We start from the raw sequence: 14,314 nt of genomic DNA, 5'->3' as shown, positions 1-14,314 counted from the left end.
AATACATGAATAATAACAAAAATATACATCAATATTAAACAAAAAATAAGATATCTTATCAACAAATCTTCAACCCATGAAATTAGCTATATTAAGTTGGGAACATAACCTGAAATGAGAAAATTAAATATTAATATTCGTTTTACAAATACTAAATTTTAATCGTGGTAATGTTACATGTTATGAAATATTTACCCGGTAATTCATAAAATTCAAATTTAATTTAAACTTGGAAATTTATAAATTTTAAATTACATCATTTTAGAAATAATAAATTTTAGTGATGGTAATTTTAGACATTATGAATGTTTGTTTAATCAGTCATTTAAAAAGTTCAACTAAAAGTTAAATTCAACTTTAATGTTTGACCAGACAATTTAAAAATATTTGACCAATTTAAACGTTTGACCAGCAATTAAATAAAAAAATCAACTTTAATTTAAATTTGGAAATTTAAACTTTTTAAATCAAATCGTTTAACTTACCAACTTAAACGTTTGACCGGCAGTTAAATAAAAAAATCAACTTTAATTTAAATTTGGAAATTTAAACTTTTTAAATCAAATCGTTTGGAAATTTAAACTTTTTTAATAAAATCGTTTAACTTACCAACTTAAACGTTTGACCAGAAATTAAATAAAAAAAATCAACTTTAATTTAAATTTGGAAATTTAAAATTTTTAAATCAAATCGGTTGGAAATTTAAATTTTTTAAATCAAATCGTTTAACTTACCAACTTAAACGTTTGACCAACAATTAAATAAAAAAATCAACTTTAATTTAAATTTGGAAATTTAAACTTTTTAAATCAAATCGTTTGGAAATTTAAACCTTTTAAATCAAATCGTTGAACTTACCAACTTAAACGTTTGACCAACAATTAAATAAAAAAAATCAACTTTAATTTAAATTTGGAAATTTAAACTTTTTAAATCAAATCGTTTTAGAAAATAATAAATTGTAATGATGGTAAGTTTAGACGTTGTGGAATATTGACTTACCATTTACAAATTTCAAATTTAACTTAAATTTGGAATTTAAAATTCGAAATTGTAATCGTTTTAAAAATAAAAAAATTAATCGCGGTAATGCTACATGTTATGGAATGTTAAACCACTGATTTACAATTTATTATTGGCCTTACCGGAAAAAGACTATTGATAATGTCCATGGATGAAACTTTTTTTGTAGAACCTAGAAGAACAACATGTAAAAGAAAAATACAGGAAAAATATAAAACTTCAAATAAATATAAAACAACCATTGTTATAGGTATAACACATGAACCGAAAAACTTACCGGAAAAACGTAAAAACGTAGAAATATTAGCTTAATCGCCGTTTTTGATTTAGAACCTAAACTGATTTTAAAAAAATCAGTTAACAGTGAAAATAAAGATGAAAAGGTTAGATCTACAATGACCGGAAGAAAATATGATGTTACCGGAAAAAAATATAACCTTGCCGGAAAATCATATAACATTGTTGGCCATTAAAGTATAATATATAACCTTACCGGGAAACGATTAATCTCGATCTACATTACCGGAATATAGAAGATGGTGGATGGTGGAGTTAGAGAGAGAGAGAGAGAGAGAGAGAGAGAGAGAGATTAAATACAAACAAAAACGGAAAACAAAAATCTTACCGGAAAACCGTAATAACTTCAAAATATCAATTCAATCTTGGATTTTGATATACAACCTAAAGAGATTATTACAAAATCATATAACAATTAAAATAAATATAAAACCATATCGGAAAACCTTACCGGAAAAAGATATTACCTTGCCGGAAAATCAAATAACATTGTTGGCCATTAGAGTATAATATATAACCTTACTGGAAAACGATTAATCCTAATCTACATTACCGGAATATAAAAGATGGTGGATGATGGAGTTAGTAAGTCGAGAGAGAGAGAAAGAGAGAGAGATTAAAATGATTTTTATGAAAAATATTAAAGTTTAAATAAGTTTTTTGGTGTTTGGTCAACATGACACATGACATAATATTAGAGCACATGAGAATGAAAATATGGTGACTGGATTGCACATGTGGACAGCCTAAAAGAAGGCCATGTGTCCACATTATATTACTTTAATAGTATTTAAAGATTTATGCATTTATATAATAGTGAATCAAGTTTTTTCTTTCACCACATAAATATTCTTATTTTGATGAGATGTAAAGATAATTAGAATGTAAGATAAGAGGATAAAGGTTCAATCTCGTAACACTTTAACGGTTAAAAACAATCCGCAAGCAATTGTTTTTATAGGATAAGATATTTAAAACTAGATGTGCTCACAATCGTGCAATTGGATTCCTTGAGAAAAGATGCCTAGCAAAAGCCAAAAATAAAGGAGGCTATATTCTCTTCCACATTTTCTAATATTTTACCTTTTCTAAAGTAATATTCCTTTATTATATATGTTTTGCATAAAATAATTTAGCGATTTCCTGAAGCATGAAATTAATATGTGAAGTAAAATATACCGTAGTTGTTAAATCAAATATGAAATATTTTCATGAAATATCTTATTAAAAATAATTACAAAATTTGGAGTATTTAATTGTCAAATTGTTAATTTTAGTGATTAATACTATGAATAGAAGGTGATTTAAATTGCATATTTATATAGAAAGTTAATGTTTTTCTTTCTTTGATGAATATTTTAGTTAATTTTATTATATCTTATAGAATAAAATAAAATGATTAAAGTTATTATTGTTTATTAGTTCATTAAATATTTTTGACAGTTATTTATGTTTTTCCATATTACTTGTTTTAGGATATCTGTAATAGTTTTACTAATAAGTTAAAAAAACACCCCATTTCGTCACACTTTAGATAGACACGAACGGCATCACTAGCTAACCATATTCACTAAAGTGTGTAATGTTTCATATGAAATTAAATAAAGAAAAAAAAAGTTACGATAAAGACTGTGAAGTATACGAATCTAATTAGTCAATAGAATTAAATAAACAAAACACACCCCACACCCCACACCCCACACTCATTGTTTTCACTTCCCCTTTGCCCAAAAATGCACCGAGGGTGGTGTTCCACGCTCTTTTGGGTTGATATGACTAATTGTGTTAGCTCATTACAAATAGCCTGTCGGTTGAGGACAACCCAAGCTATATAGGAGGCGACTATCTTTATTCTGTGGTGGTTCTTGGTTCAGCTAAAGATATTTTCAAAACCTCGTCCTTAACTAGTTCGGTTTGGTCCATTCTAAAATTAAAAACCTAAGTTTTTCATTCACAAGGTTTGGGAAAAGGTCACAAGTCACAACTGTATATTCTTCTCAACTTTGTCACCTTTATGTTCACCTCAACTTTTATTCTCATTCTAGGCAAGAATCTTGTGAGGATGTTGAAAAAAGCAACAATCACCTATGAACAACATTATAAACCTATATATTACTAAAATTATCTAAATAGTGTCACACTGTCCATCTTCCTTACTCAAGGCATTCTTTCCAATCCTTGAAAAGTTAATTCTTCCTTTGAAAGCCAACATCTACATGCGTTTTCACTTATGTGCCAAAACCTTAGGTGGTACGAAGTAGACATACCCACATATGATAGATTGACTTCTTTTATCTATATTTCTCACATATGGCGTTTCCATTTTTGGCTACAAGCAATAATAAACTTCTCATTAGTTATCACTTTCCACCGTAACTCTAAAGTTAGCATGGTGTCATGGTAACAACCATCATCTAGCTTTTCAACTAAACTAGCATCCTTTTGCATTGCATAATCTCATTAAATACAAAAAATAATGGTCGTTTTAAAAAAAAGGTCATGGTTTTCACACATCATTAAATAAAAAGACAAATTAAATTACAAAATAAACTGCTATTTACTTTTATGTAAACTATACTTTACAGAAAAATGAGGTGCATGTTTACCAAAAAGGGTGTATCAGTGTATGAAAACAAATCTTCTTTAAATAACTAACACAAAAACAAATGACATTCATTTCAAGGACCAAAATATACTACTCCCTCTGTCCCTTTAAAAGTTTCCATATTTCTTTTTTAATTTGTCTCATTACAAATGTTCACTTTCAAAATTTATTAACTAATTTTTAAGTTTACCCTTACACAAATCAATCATTCAAACTTTCTTAAATTTTGTCTTTTTATATATATTAAGGGCATAATAGTCATGTGTTAATCAAAAAGTACAATCATTCAAATTTTTTTAAACTTTGTGTTTTTCAAACCATGACACTTGTAGAGGGACGAGATGAGTACTAATTAATTTAAAACTAGGTTCAAGGTTGTCATTATTAAAAGATGAATCGTAGTATATGTGAATCTTGCATATTTGGGTTTTGTGCCAAGAAATGACTTCTTTTTTAAATAAATATATATTTGAGATATAAAAATAGCTTGTAACAAAAACCATGTGTTAGTAGAGTGATGTGTTGTTTGGCGTATGGTAGTGTGAAGATTCGAATTTCCTTATGTTCTGTTATCTTTTCTCCTTATTTTAAGCTTTAGTTTTCTTTTCTTTATTTTTTAATTGATTTTGTTAATTTCTATTTTACTAACAAGAAAAACTAAAAATTATTTAGAAACATTTTGCTTGGTTTTATATTACCTTTTTTTTTCTTTTTCTTTTTTAGAAAAAAGTTTACAACTTTGTGGTTACATTTTCATGTGTAAATTGGAGCCGTAGCCACAACAAACCAAACCATGACATAATGAACATAATCCGTACCAACCAAACTATGATATTATGAACAAAACCGAAACCGATCAATTCCCGTCATAACACAAGGGTCAATTACTTCACAAACTTATTACCTGACTTCTAAGTTCCAACTCCCATATGTGTCCAAAACCCAATTTAAAACCCTGCATACCACACAACATTATTATGTCATTCCTCCTTTCTAAATCATGCAAAATTTTCACTCCCAGTGCATTCATTAACCAACCAACCATATATTCACCACCTTCTTCACTCCACCTTCACATTCATTTCTACACTCAAATCTCAAACCATGTTAATCATCTTCATCTTCATCCTCTTCCTCATCTCCTCCGTCTCCACCGCTTCCGATCCCGTCTCACAAGCCCTCCTAACCTTAAAATCAAACCTCATTACCCCGCCCAACGTCTTATCCGACTGGATCATCCCTAACAAACCAACCCCATACCCCCATATCCACGCGTGCTCCTGGACCGGCATACAATGCACCCAAAACTCAACCAAACTCACACACATCAACCTCTCTTTCAAAAACCTTAGCGGGTATTTAATTTTACCCAATGTATTCAACCAACTAACCGAATTAACCGACCTCAACATAAGCCACAACTCATTCTCTGGGCCACTCCCAGCTCAAATATTCAATCTCACAAACCTGAAATCACTAGACATCAGCCATAACAACTTCTCGGGTGTGTTCCCACTCGAACATCAGAATATCCATAAACTAGAAGTTCTTGATGCATTCAGCAACAGCTTCACCGGACCGCTCCCGTCTGGAGTTTGCGCAAATGCAAATACTTCACTCAAAGTTCTCAACTTTGCTGGGAGTTATTTCACTGGCCCGGTCCCAGGCGAGTATGGGTTGTGTGGAAATCTAAAGTTCGTACATCTTGCTGGTAATTTGTTAACTGGGAACTTGCCAGTTGAGCTTGGTTACCTTAAAAGTGTGACTCATATGGAAATTGGTTACAATATGTTTCAAGGTGGTATTCCTGAACAATTTGGGAATATGAGTGAGTTAAAGTATCTTGATGTAGCTGATGCTAATCTTTCTGGTGTGATCCCAAAAGAATTAGGTGAATTAACGAAACTCGAAACACTTTTTTTGTTCAAGAACTCGCTTTCTGGGTTGATCCCTGGTGAAATCGGTAACATTTCGACGCTTTCAAACTTGGATCTTTCGGATAATATGCTTACCGGACCAATTCCGGAGAGTTTTTCCATGTTAAAGAATCTACGTTTGCTGAGTTTGATGTGTAATGATATGAATGGTTCTGTTCCTGAAGGTATAGCTAAGCTTCCAAGTCTTGAAACTTTGCTTATTTGGGATAATTTGTTTAGTGGTAAACTTCCACAAGAATTGGGGAAACATTCAAATCTCAAACTGGTTGATGTTTCAACTAATGATTTTGGGGGTGTGATTCCGCCTTACATTTGTTCCCGAGGCGAGTTGGCTTTATTAATGCTGTTTTCGAATTATTTCTCGGGTGGGATTTCTGCTATCTCGAATTGCTCTTCGCTTATTCGAATTAGACTTGAAGATAATGTGTTTTCGGGTGATATTAGTTTGGATTTCAAGGTTCTTGGTAAGGTTTCTTATGTTGATTTATCTTATAATCGGTTCACGGGTGGGATTCCTTTTGATGTTATTCTTGCTTCTAATCTTGAACATTTTAGCGTGTCGAATAATCCTAACCTTGGAGGGATTTTACCTGAAAAAGTTTGGTCTTTACCCGCTCTTCAAAACTTTTCGGCCACATCTTGCAATATTTCTGGTAAAGTTCCTGAATTTTCGTTATGCAAGTCGTTATCCGTCGTTGAGTTAAACGGGAATCGCTTAACGGGTCAAATCCCAGAAAGCATTTCGCGTTGCGAGAGTCTTGAAACGTTGAATTTAGCTGAAAATAATCTTTCGGGTAAAATACCCGTTAAGTTTAAAAACTTGATAAAGTTAAAATTTCTTAACTTGTCATACAATGACCTTTCGGGTTCAATTCCAATAGTAAACATGTTTAAATCCATCGATAGTCGTTCGTTTCTTGGAAACCCGAGCCTTTGTGGTGAACTTGTTGCAAGACCATGTCATCAGGGGAATGGAATAGAATTGGGAAGTAGAAGGAATCACAAGGTTGCTTGGGTACTTGTACTATGTGCTGTCGTGGTTGTACTCTCGTGTTTCCTATTTGGTATCGTTTACTACCGAAGACAAAGTACCCGCCATTGGAAAATGGTGTCGTTCGGGTTACCTGAAATCACTACAGCTGACGTTTTAAAAAGTTTCGAGTCCATTGAACGTGTGGAAGCTTCGTACTCATCAAATTCGGTCTGCAAAGCGGTTTTGCTGACTGGGATGACGGTAGTTGTGAGAAAGATCGAGTGGGGAGTGAAAAGTTCAAATCTTTTGTTGGATTTCGTTACCCGAATGGGAAGTTTAAGGCATAAGAATTTGATTCGGTTGTTGGGCTTTTGTTATAATAAGAATCTTGGTTATTTGTTGTTTGAGTATTTGCCTAATGGCAATCTTGATGAAAAGATTGGAATCAAAAGAGATTGGAGTTCAAAACATAGGCTTCTGGTTAATATTGCGAAAGGGTTGTGTTATCTTCATCATCAGTGTTATCCGGCGATTCCTCATGGAAATTTGAAGGCGGGTAATGTGGCATTTGATGAGAATATGGAGCCCCGGTTGGTGGAATTCGGGTTTAAAACAATATCTGCAATGGAAACAGGTATGAATTTAGTTGTTAACTGAAAATAAAACTGCTTTTAACAATGATATTCTACTTTAGAAGTAAGGCCGTTTATAAAGCCCGTGGCTGGCGGCTTGCTCGAAAAAAACTCTCTCGAAAATGGATCGTTTTTAAACGGGCCAAGCCGGCTCGGTTTGTAAGCGAGCTAGCTAAGCCCGAGTGAAGGAAAGCTTGGCTCGTTGGCTCTCTCGTTAGGCTTGTTAATATATATAAATAAGTATAACCCAAAAGCATAACACAAATTTTAATACATTAAAATTATAAATTCTGCATTACATGTATGATAAAAATATTAATTTTCTAATAAGCGAGCTGGTTCAACGAGCCACTAGCCTGTTCGAGATTTTTACAAGCATAAGTCGAGCTCAACATTTCAGCCCGTGATACTAAACACGCCGGCTCGTTTACAATTGTATTTAGAAATACCAAACAAACATGCTAAACGAGTGGTTGACCCAAAACACTTTCTGTCCAACTTGTTTCTAGTATTTTTATAAATATACGGTTTTATAGATACGGTTGTATGAGTTATATTGTTTAAATAATAATCTGATCTTTTTGATTAAAACACATTATGTTAGTTCATGTAGAAAAAATATACTTCTAGTGACTTTTAACTAGTTTGACCCATCTGACCCGTTTCCAACATATCAAATCTTTTGTACCTGTTTGATCCTTTAGAGAAAAAATATAACTCGGTTGATATATAATATGACAGGTGAATACAAGGGTCTCATGGAAGATGACCTAAAGGATGATATATTCCACTTTGGGGAGGTGGTTTTGGAGATTTTAACATACGGGAAGCGAAAAAAAGGAGGAATAAGCGTGCACAAAACGTCAAAAGACATTTTATTGAAGGAAATTTATGATGACAACGAAGTGGTTGTTTCTTCATCTTCAAAGTTGGTTCAAGAAGAGATTAAACTGGTTCTTGAAGTTGTTCTTGCTTGTACTACAAGCAAGCAGTCGGATAGGCCTTCAATGCAAGACGTTTTGAAGATTCTTTCTCAGATGGATCCCGTGAAGAAATGAGGAACTCGATGTGATTTTGTTTATGTTTAAGTCAAGTAGTTTAGTTTATGAAATTTTTGATATGTTGTTTGTAAAATAGCTTTCTTTGCTTGTTTTAGAATCTTGTGTCGTGAATTGCTAAGCTAGATGTAATATTTAAGCTTGTAATGATGTTGTAAAACATTAAATTAAAGCTTGTATATCTTTTGTGTACTTGTAGTGAATTGAAAGTTTTGCTTTCTTGTTGTGTATCTAAATATTGGATTGGTAGACAATCCTAAAGAGCGATTTCGTCTGCCTTTTGTCTTGATAATTTGGGCATTTTAGTCATGACAATTCGGTCTTTTTAGTCGTGATGTGAGCAGTGAGTCAACCCAAACACCCTGCATTTCTCAACGATCGGTTGACCAGGTCAATATTTAATGAGGTAACGAGTCATACATGGTTCGAGTCCAAATGGACCGTTAAAATTTTTGCAATATAGAAGCACACAGCTGGCCAAGATCTCAAAAGCAAGCAGGTGGAAAATAAAAGCAACATGAAAATCCAAAATTAAATAACTTAATACATCAGTTTGTTTTGACAGATGCATTATGTCAAAAATAGTTAATAAAAACAAAGTGACAAATTACAACACACAATGTTAGCTTGATCACCGATATCAAAATCACATATTAACATTTACAAAATAATATATAATATTAACATTTATGCAATGCATACTTAATATGATTTAAAACAATATATTGGCAAATAGTATAACTTAAAAAAGACTACTAAAGCAAAGTCATCATAAATTTGTTCATCTTCAATGTTAGGGTAATCGGCCAAACCGAGCTCAAGCAAGTGGGTTCGGGCTCGGCTTAATGAACTAAAAACTAAAGCTCAAACCTGACGCATTATAAACTCGATACTCAAAAGTTTAGCTCGACTTGACGCATCGTAAACTCGATTGTTTACTTTTGAAATTAATTAAAGAATAAGATTCAACAGTTACTTCCAAGTTAATCATCATCAGATGCAAACTTTTTTTATTTAACGCTTTCTTACAGAAAAATAAAACTAAATAAGCGACCAAAACAATTGCACACCCGGCCTGAAGTTGCACCCGACTACTATTGTGCTAACGGTAAAAAAAAGCGAAAAGGTGATCCAGCCAATAAAAAACCATACAGTTATTCACCGGTAACCATTAGAAAACATAAATAATTCATAATTAAGTAACCAACACATGCATTTACCAGCAGAAAACAATGTAATTAACAAAACTTCAAGTGCTCATCAATCCAAAACTATAAACGAAACCACCATAAACTCCCAAATAATTAACTGTTGAATTCGACAAACAGAAACCAAACACCTCAAAATCCAAGCTTGGTTCTACGCCAGTGCCTGCGCTTCGCATTGTACCTGTGCCAAACAAGCCGTATGTCAGAAATTATAAAAACATCCTAAAACTGTAGACATTTTCAAATACAGTTTTAACTTCTAACCTGATTTTGTTATTAGTCCTTAAGTGAATCCAGCGGGGTACGGGCCTGTTCTGCCTCATCTTCTTGGCAAGCTTCTTCTTGATCATGAATGTCTTGTGTGACGGCTGTATATAATAAACACGCTTTAAGTTTAACAATAAGCAGCATTAAATCAACTTTTTTTTTTACCATTTATGAATAAGAAATAGCAAATTCTGACACAAAACGAACGTGAAAATAATCAGGTTCAGAATAAGCCAAACCAACCCGTTTGAAAAATGATTTTAAACAATCAAGAATCATAAGTTATAAAAGTGATTTGGGCTGAAATTCAGAAAACAAACTCAAAAACTTTGTTTTTGTAGTTATGAGAAAAAGACTTGACATTAATCACAAATAAAAAGAAAATGTGATTGAAGCATTGGATCATTGAACACCAAAGAGAACACAAATAAGCTCAATTCCTTAACGCACAAACACGGACACAAAATTCCATTCGGTAAAAGTGTTCATGAACTGTCCATATGTCCGACAAAAGCATAAAGAACGAACACGAACAAGGTCTCGTTCAGTTCGGTTCCAGCTAGGGCTAGGGGTGCAAACGAGCGGAGCTGCTTGAGAGCTACTCGAGATCAGCTCGTGAAAAAGCTCAATTGAGCCGAGCTTCAACGTGCCTGAGCCTGAGTCTAAAAGTAAGCTCGTTTAATAGACGGGCCCGATCCCAAGCTTCATTTATCGAGCTTGAGGCAGCTCGCGAAGCTAAACTAGCCTGTGTTTTATATAAATTTTATAATGTAAATATACGTATATATAATATAATTAACATATATAATGTTATGAAAAATAACTAAATACAAATAATTATAAATATATAAAAATTAATTAATTAATAGTAATTAGCACAAGCCAAGAATAACGAGCCGAGCTCAAGCTTTTAAAATAGAAATCGAAACAAGCCGAGCTCTGTGTAAGTTAAACAAGCCTTGGGCTCGGCTCGTTTGCACCCCTAGTTCCAGCCCTAATCAGTAATCATAGAAGAACATAATAGTTCCAGTTCACGCATCCAATTGTTAACTAAAAAAACCCTAATAAACCAATACAGATCATTCAACAGCTCATCAATTAAAATCCTAATGAATCAACAACAAACTGTTAAATACTTAAAATACAACTAAATGCAATTGTGACAAGATTATATTAGCAAATGTAAAATTCTAAATATTACGGTTTTTTATTCGAATACAATACGACTTTATAAACAAAAAGAGAGAGAAATAATATTTTATTTACCATGGCTGGCTGAGTCTTCTTTTTCTCTGGCTCTGGTGGTTAGACGGTAAAACGGTAAAGGTAAATGACGATGACGGATCTGTTATGTAATTATATTGCTAGGGTTAGTTTTCATTTAGATGGGCTAAAGCTTTTAACCCATCTACACTTGGTTTTCTCCAATAATTGGCCCAGTTATTATTATTACTACTATTATTATTATTATTATTGTTATTATTATTATTTATAAAAATTAGATTTTAATAATCCTCACGTTGAACAACTAGTCAGATTAAACCCAACTATACAAACATTTAGCGGAAACAAACTTGGATTATAGTTTAGTTTAGGGTAGTTTTTGCCTTATTTTGAAAGATTTATATATATTTTAAATAAGTAAATAAAAATAATGTTATAATAATTAGTTTATTCGATAAACGCGATAAGTTTATTGATAAAGTTTCCCGAACATACAAACGGGTCGGGTAACGATTATTAAAATAATAATATAAAAATCCGAGTTGTTACAATAAGAAAAAAAATTAAAAATAGGATATATCGTAGAGGATTGTTGACCGGACTCGGGAGTAGCTTGATCAATGGATGGTGAGAGATTCACGGCATAATCATTAAGTCGAGCAGGACGAGTTCTAGTTCCTTTTTCTCTTATGGGATGTTCTTGTTCTATTTCTGTTTGGTTTGTGGGTTCAGTCACATTGGCTTGCCTAATGTTTTCAGTTTGGGCCGCGGGGTTCTACTACTTGGGTTAGCCCTTCGTTATGTGGCACACTGCCACTATTTATCATTTTGTATGACAACATCACCTTCATGCGTATTATTGTCTACTTCATTGTTTGGACTATCGAGTTCTTGCCTTTTTTTTCATGTATATTGCTCGTGCTTTCTTATAAATTTTGATGATCATAATACCATGTTGGAAACAAAAATATTTCCGGTTCTTCGTCTTCCTTTTGGTCAATGTGTGAGTCATGAGGAAATGTGTTTTCAACAAACCTCATATCACGAGACACTATTATCTTGTCATTCTTTACGTCATAAGTTATAATCTTATAACCGTTGGTACCCACAGATAACCTAAACATATTCCTGATCTTCCCCGGTCCTCAAATTTGTCACCCCTCGTTTTGGTGCTACGATGGTACGCAAGGCATCTGATAACCTTTAAACTTTCATAATCGGTTTTTTCTCCATGAACGATCCATAAGTTCCTATTTCTAATGACTTCTGAAGGAAGCTGATTTATAATATAGATTGACATCATGATGCATTCTTCCAAAATTGAGTCGACAACTTTGCTTCAGATTTCAAAGTCCTTACCATTTCGAGGAGATGGCTTTGTTTTCGCTCCACAACTTCATTTTATTGCAGGGTATGTGGGCAGGTTGTCTCTAGAAGAATACCGTAATCAGTGTAAATGCTGAGCATTCTGCTAAAGTATATTCACCTCCATTGTCACTTCTAATTCTCATGACAGTTTTTATTAAACCATGTATTAATCATTTCCAATTAAACCGTCATTCACTTCTGACTTGTGGTTTAAAAGAAACTCCCACACACTGACTTAAATCATCAACTATGGTTAAAAACTAGTTGGCACTTGTAGTGAAGGAGTTCTATACCTTTCCCGAATATCACAATGTAAAAGTTTAAAATAACTTTAGGTTTTCTTATTGAACTTATTGGAAAAGTTAATCTTGGAAATTTAGTCCTAGTGCAAGAATCATAAAACGTACCGTTTGTTCTCACATAGTCATTCTTAACAAAATCCAAAGACAACGTTTCCCATGCGAAGCATGTCCAATTCGCTTAGTTATGCCTTAAATCACTAACAATTGTCATTGCTTTTCTCTCACTTCTCACCATGCTCACATGATAGAGTCCACACTTGCATTTTCCCACCCAATCAACTTCCTCGAATTCTGGGCATGTGTAACATAAAATTCATGGAAAAATGTTGTAGTACACCGCAAATCATTCGCTGCACGACTCACGAATAAAAGATTGCAAGTAAATGATGGGACGTGTAAAAGATCTTAATTCGTATACCGTTGGGTAGGATGGCGCTCTTTCTTCCACTGGAACAGATGAACCGTTGGATATTGTAGCGGGTAACTCAAATGTGTTTTCCAGATCATTATCAAACCATCGAGCCTATAAGTTGTGTGATTGGTGGCACCCGAATCCACAACCAACTTGCTACTAGTGTCATGTTTACCTTTCATGTTGGAGATAGGTGGGACCTTGGTTTTAATCGGAGTACATTAAATTGTTTGTATTGCTCGTTGTTTAGACCGAGAATAGAGTTGTTCTCGGATTTGTTTTGGTACATGATATCGTGTTTAATATTGGCGGCACATAAAGACTACGGTTTGTGATAAACAAATAAATAACAAGAAATCAATTAATTGGTAATAAAGAAAACTAGATATATTTTATAACGTTTGGCTTTACAACTTCTCAAGTCCAACAATTGTTGGTTTTGTTTGTAGGATTGCAATTTCAAAAATGATCTGTATGCTTATAATAATATAAATTTAAGGGAAATAATATCAAGTGGGTTTACTGCAAACACTTGAACCGATGCTATGATCCAAATATTTAACATCGGTGTGCCATCGCTTCAACGAGAGATCAAAGCTAATCATGATGTAGCTTTGGAGAAGATACGAATGATCCGACTGTTGAGAAATGTGCTTTGTTGATGCATCCTCTATTTGTGGCATATTTGTAGGAGGCTTGGGTTCTCTAGTGGTGACCCAAGTTTGATTCCCACTTATGTCATTTTGGATTGATATTGACAGTTAAGGATTTGAGCTAGGCCTAGTGCAAAATGTTGTCAGTTCGAATTCCGAACCCACCAGGGTTTTCGTCCCACCATGTGTTACTCCAGAGAGTTATATTCTTGTGGTGGAACAAAGACATGGCATGTGCGAGACGGTGGTAAGGTTTCCCGTGGAAACTTCCAAACCAAACTCTGAAAGCTAGCGGAGCAGTGGCCGGTTAAGGCAACATAGTCTGGCTAGAGTGGGGCAAGGAGGTTCTTCAAAT

General features: G+C 33.4%; 2 protein-coding genes across 2 annotated transcripts; one reads left to right on the top strand and one right to left on the bottom strand.

Annotated features, from left to right (window-relative positions):
* The first annotated feature begins 4,842 nt into the window (after window positions 1-4,842).
* On the top strand, window positions 4,843-8,706 carry LOC143553146 (uncharacterized). Its single transcript, XM_077043194.1, has 2 exons — window positions 4,843-7,469; window positions 8,209-8,706. The coding sequence occupies exons 1-2, from the start codon at window positions 5,030-5,032 to the stop codon at window positions 8,523-8,525; spliced, it is 2,757 nt and encodes a 918-aa protein (XP_076899309.1). The 5' UTR covers window positions 4,843-5,029; the 3' UTR covers window positions 8,526-8,706.
* An 875-nt stretch (window positions 8,707-9,581) lies between these two features.
* LOC143553143 (large ribosomal subunit protein eL39y-like) lies at window positions 9,582-10,153 on the bottom strand. Its single transcript, XM_077043192.1, has 2 exons — window positions 9,998-10,153; window positions 9,582-9,914 (listed from the first exon to the last, which is right to left on the bottom strand). Exons 1-2 carry the CDS (start codon window positions 10,081-10,083, stop codon window positions 9,866-9,868), a joined length of 135 nt encoding a protein of 44 aa, XP_076899307.1. The 5' UTR covers window positions 10,084-10,153; the 3' UTR covers window positions 9,582-9,865.
* Window positions 10,154-14,314: the final 4,161 nt, after the last annotated feature.

Source organism: Bidens hawaiensis, unplaced genomic scaffold (assembly GCF_021521415.1).
Source record: "Bidens hawaiensis isolate Kalapana, Puna unplaced genomic scaffold, B.hawaiensis_p1.1 tig00017154_1, whole genome shotgun sequence".
Lineage (NCBI taxonomy): Eukaryota > Viridiplantae > Streptophyta > Magnoliopsida > Asterales > Asteraceae > Bidens > Bidens hawaiensis.
Note: the sequence above shows the minus strand (reverse complement) of the source record. Positions and strands in the feature narration are given on the sequence as shown.